General features: G+C 41.0%; 1 protein-coding gene across 1 annotated transcript in view; it reads left to right on the top strand.

Moving 5' to 3' along the window:
• LOC308686495 (nectin-4-like) overlaps window positions 1-2,500 on the top strand; it is a 35,581-nt gene that overhangs the window by 10,600 nt on the left and 22,481 nt on the right. The window contains exon 3 of the mRNA XM_081394922.1: window positions 660-827. Within this exon, the coding sequence (XP_081251048.1) occupies window positions 660-827 (168 nt within the window). The remainder of the gene's footprint in view (window positions 1-659; window positions 828-2,500) is intronic.

Genomic DNA, 2,500 nt, shown 5'->3' with positions numbered 1-2,500 from the left:
TTTATCTTAGACCACATTGATATGTTCATGATAGTTTTAAAGATCAAAGTGCAGATAAATGGAGTTTTGGTCTCCCAAAAGAAAGAAGTGATTCTGAACTGAAACGAGTCGTCAGTAATTCAGTCTCTCGTCTCTGCTGATCCTGCGTAGGTCTGTTACTAATTAGCATAATGCCCTCCTCTGGTGTTGATTGGCTGAGCAGCGTCTCTTAGCTCCGCCCTCAAACACTGTAGTGTCTCTGAGACTGGAAGAGTTTGTGTTGTTCGTGTGGAGAAGACGCTGTTTTCTGAGATTGATACGGTGAAACCCACGCCATCGTCACTGTTCGTATCACTGTGATCAAGAGCTGAGACTCAGATATGATAATGAGCGTTTGCTTTCTGACCAATCACAGCAGAGCAGCTCTCAGAGAGGCGGAGCTTAGAGAGACTGAATCTTCAAACGAAGCGTTTCAGACACTGAGAGGAAAGAGCTGACGCTGCAGTGGAGATCATGAGGAGATTACAGTGTTTTTTATCTTGTATGCATGTGAACCTGTTGAGACTCCAGAACAAAATAAGGAACTTTAACGGCATAACTTTTTATGTCTAATACTGTATTTCCCTCTAACTGAGTCTAATATACTTCTTCTTCTGAAACGCTGCGTTTGTTTCTCCCAGCGTCTCCTGATTTTCTGAAGCGTGTTCGGTTCGAGAGCTCTGACCCGACCCTCGACTCGACGCTGTTGATTCTGAACACGAAGAAGTCGGATCAGGCCACATACACCTGCCACATCTCCACCTTTCCCTCGGGAAACTTCGAGACTCAAATCAGCCTGACCGTCTGGAGTAAGAGCCCCTCTTTCATTTTCACAAGCTCCATTTCACTTCTGTTGACAAAAGGAAAGTCTGTTAATCAGTTGATCTGCTGTACAATACAAAACCTACACCTTCTGAACCAACCAGTTTAAAATGACCTTGGTTTAGGCTGTAAAAATGTGTTTTATGAACTGAATTGATCTGATCGAGCCCCAAACACTGTTGTGTGTGAATGAACGTCCAGAACACATTAAAGAAGTTTCTGTTTTCTGTGAGAGCGGTGTGTGTTAGCGGCCCCTAAGTTAATAACTAATGATCTTTACAACGGAAGTGAATCAGTCAAACTAACTTTATCTGGGCAATAACTTTATTCTAGATCTGCTGTAAAGTCTGAACACTCTCTGTTACTGTAATCTCCTGTTATCTCTGTAAAGCTGCTGGGAAATAATCTATATTGTTAAAGCGCTGTATAAATGAAGGAGACTTGACTTGATTGAACACGCACCAATGCTACATTTTTCTAAATGTCATAATTATTTGTTAACAAATAAGTATTCATTACTAGCCTGGGAACACCCAGACAACTTCCGGCAAATTCAGATTTGCTCGAGAAGTAGTCTGGCAAAGAGCTCACTCAAGCCCATTTCCATGCCTAGAAATCGCGGCACCAATCAGAAACGTTGGGGCGGGCTTTACACGATGACGATCGCTCTGATTGGTTCTAGGTCTATCCAATTGCGTCCAGAGGCATTTGAGCGATGTCCGTTCAACTTTTAAATGCATTATTATATTCAAATTGCAAACACATGAGGACAGTCTCCATGAAAGGCCCACTGGCAGATGAACGTGCTACTACATTTCTCTCCGAAACGGTGGGAAATTAAATTAGATTTATTAGAGGATTTTAACTGTGACAAGATGATTGACAGGGCAGTTTACGTGACGGGACGCACACGACAGATCCGTCCGATAAAGATGACGAAGTAGTCTGTCCCAAAGCTTGTCTACTTTTTTGCTACACATTCAAAAGTAAATACCTTTTCTTCACAAAAAGAGTACATACTTTTATGGCGTAGTGTAACTTAGGCGAATCGGGACGCAGCATATGGCTTTACACGATGACGATCGCTCTGATTGGGCGACGTCCGTTGGTGACGCCCCTTTGGAAATGATTTGTCTATGGAGCTTTGCCAGACCATAACTCAGTTACTACTGAGAATGGTCTGGTTTTAACCAGGCTGATTCATTACTTCAGTGGCTCATTGTTTCTGCCTTTAATTATTACATTGTTTGAATAAATACATTTTTCGCTAACTGTGATTTTGTATATGTACATTTCTGAAATGCATAACTTAGACAGTTTCCTCTGATAACAGAACTGTAAACTGTAATGTGCATTTTCTGTAAAGCTGCTTTGAAATTATGTGTTGTGAAAAGCGCTATACAAATAAATGTGAATTGAAATTATAATGTAAATCATCTGTTTTCTATGTGAATATACAGTAAAGTGTAATTTATTCCTGTGATCAAAGCTGAATGTTCAGCATCATTACTCCAGTCTTCAGTGTCACATGATCCTTCAGAAATCACTCTAATACAGTGGTTCTCAATTCCAGTCCTCATGACCCACTACTCTGCACATTTTGTATGTCTCTCTTATCTGACACACTCAGTTCAGTTCATGGAGTCTCTCCTAATGAGCT

This window comes from Scardinius erythrophthalmus (assembly GCF_964197995.2).
Source record: "Scardinius erythrophthalmus genome assembly, contig: HAP1_SCAFFOLD_328, whole genome shotgun sequence".
Lineage (NCBI taxonomy): Eukaryota > Metazoa > Chordata > Actinopteri > Cypriniformes > Leuciscidae > Scardinius > Scardinius erythrophthalmus.
The sequence above is the reverse complement of the archived record's forward strand: the minus strand, read 5'-3'. Positions and strand labels throughout refer to the sequence as shown.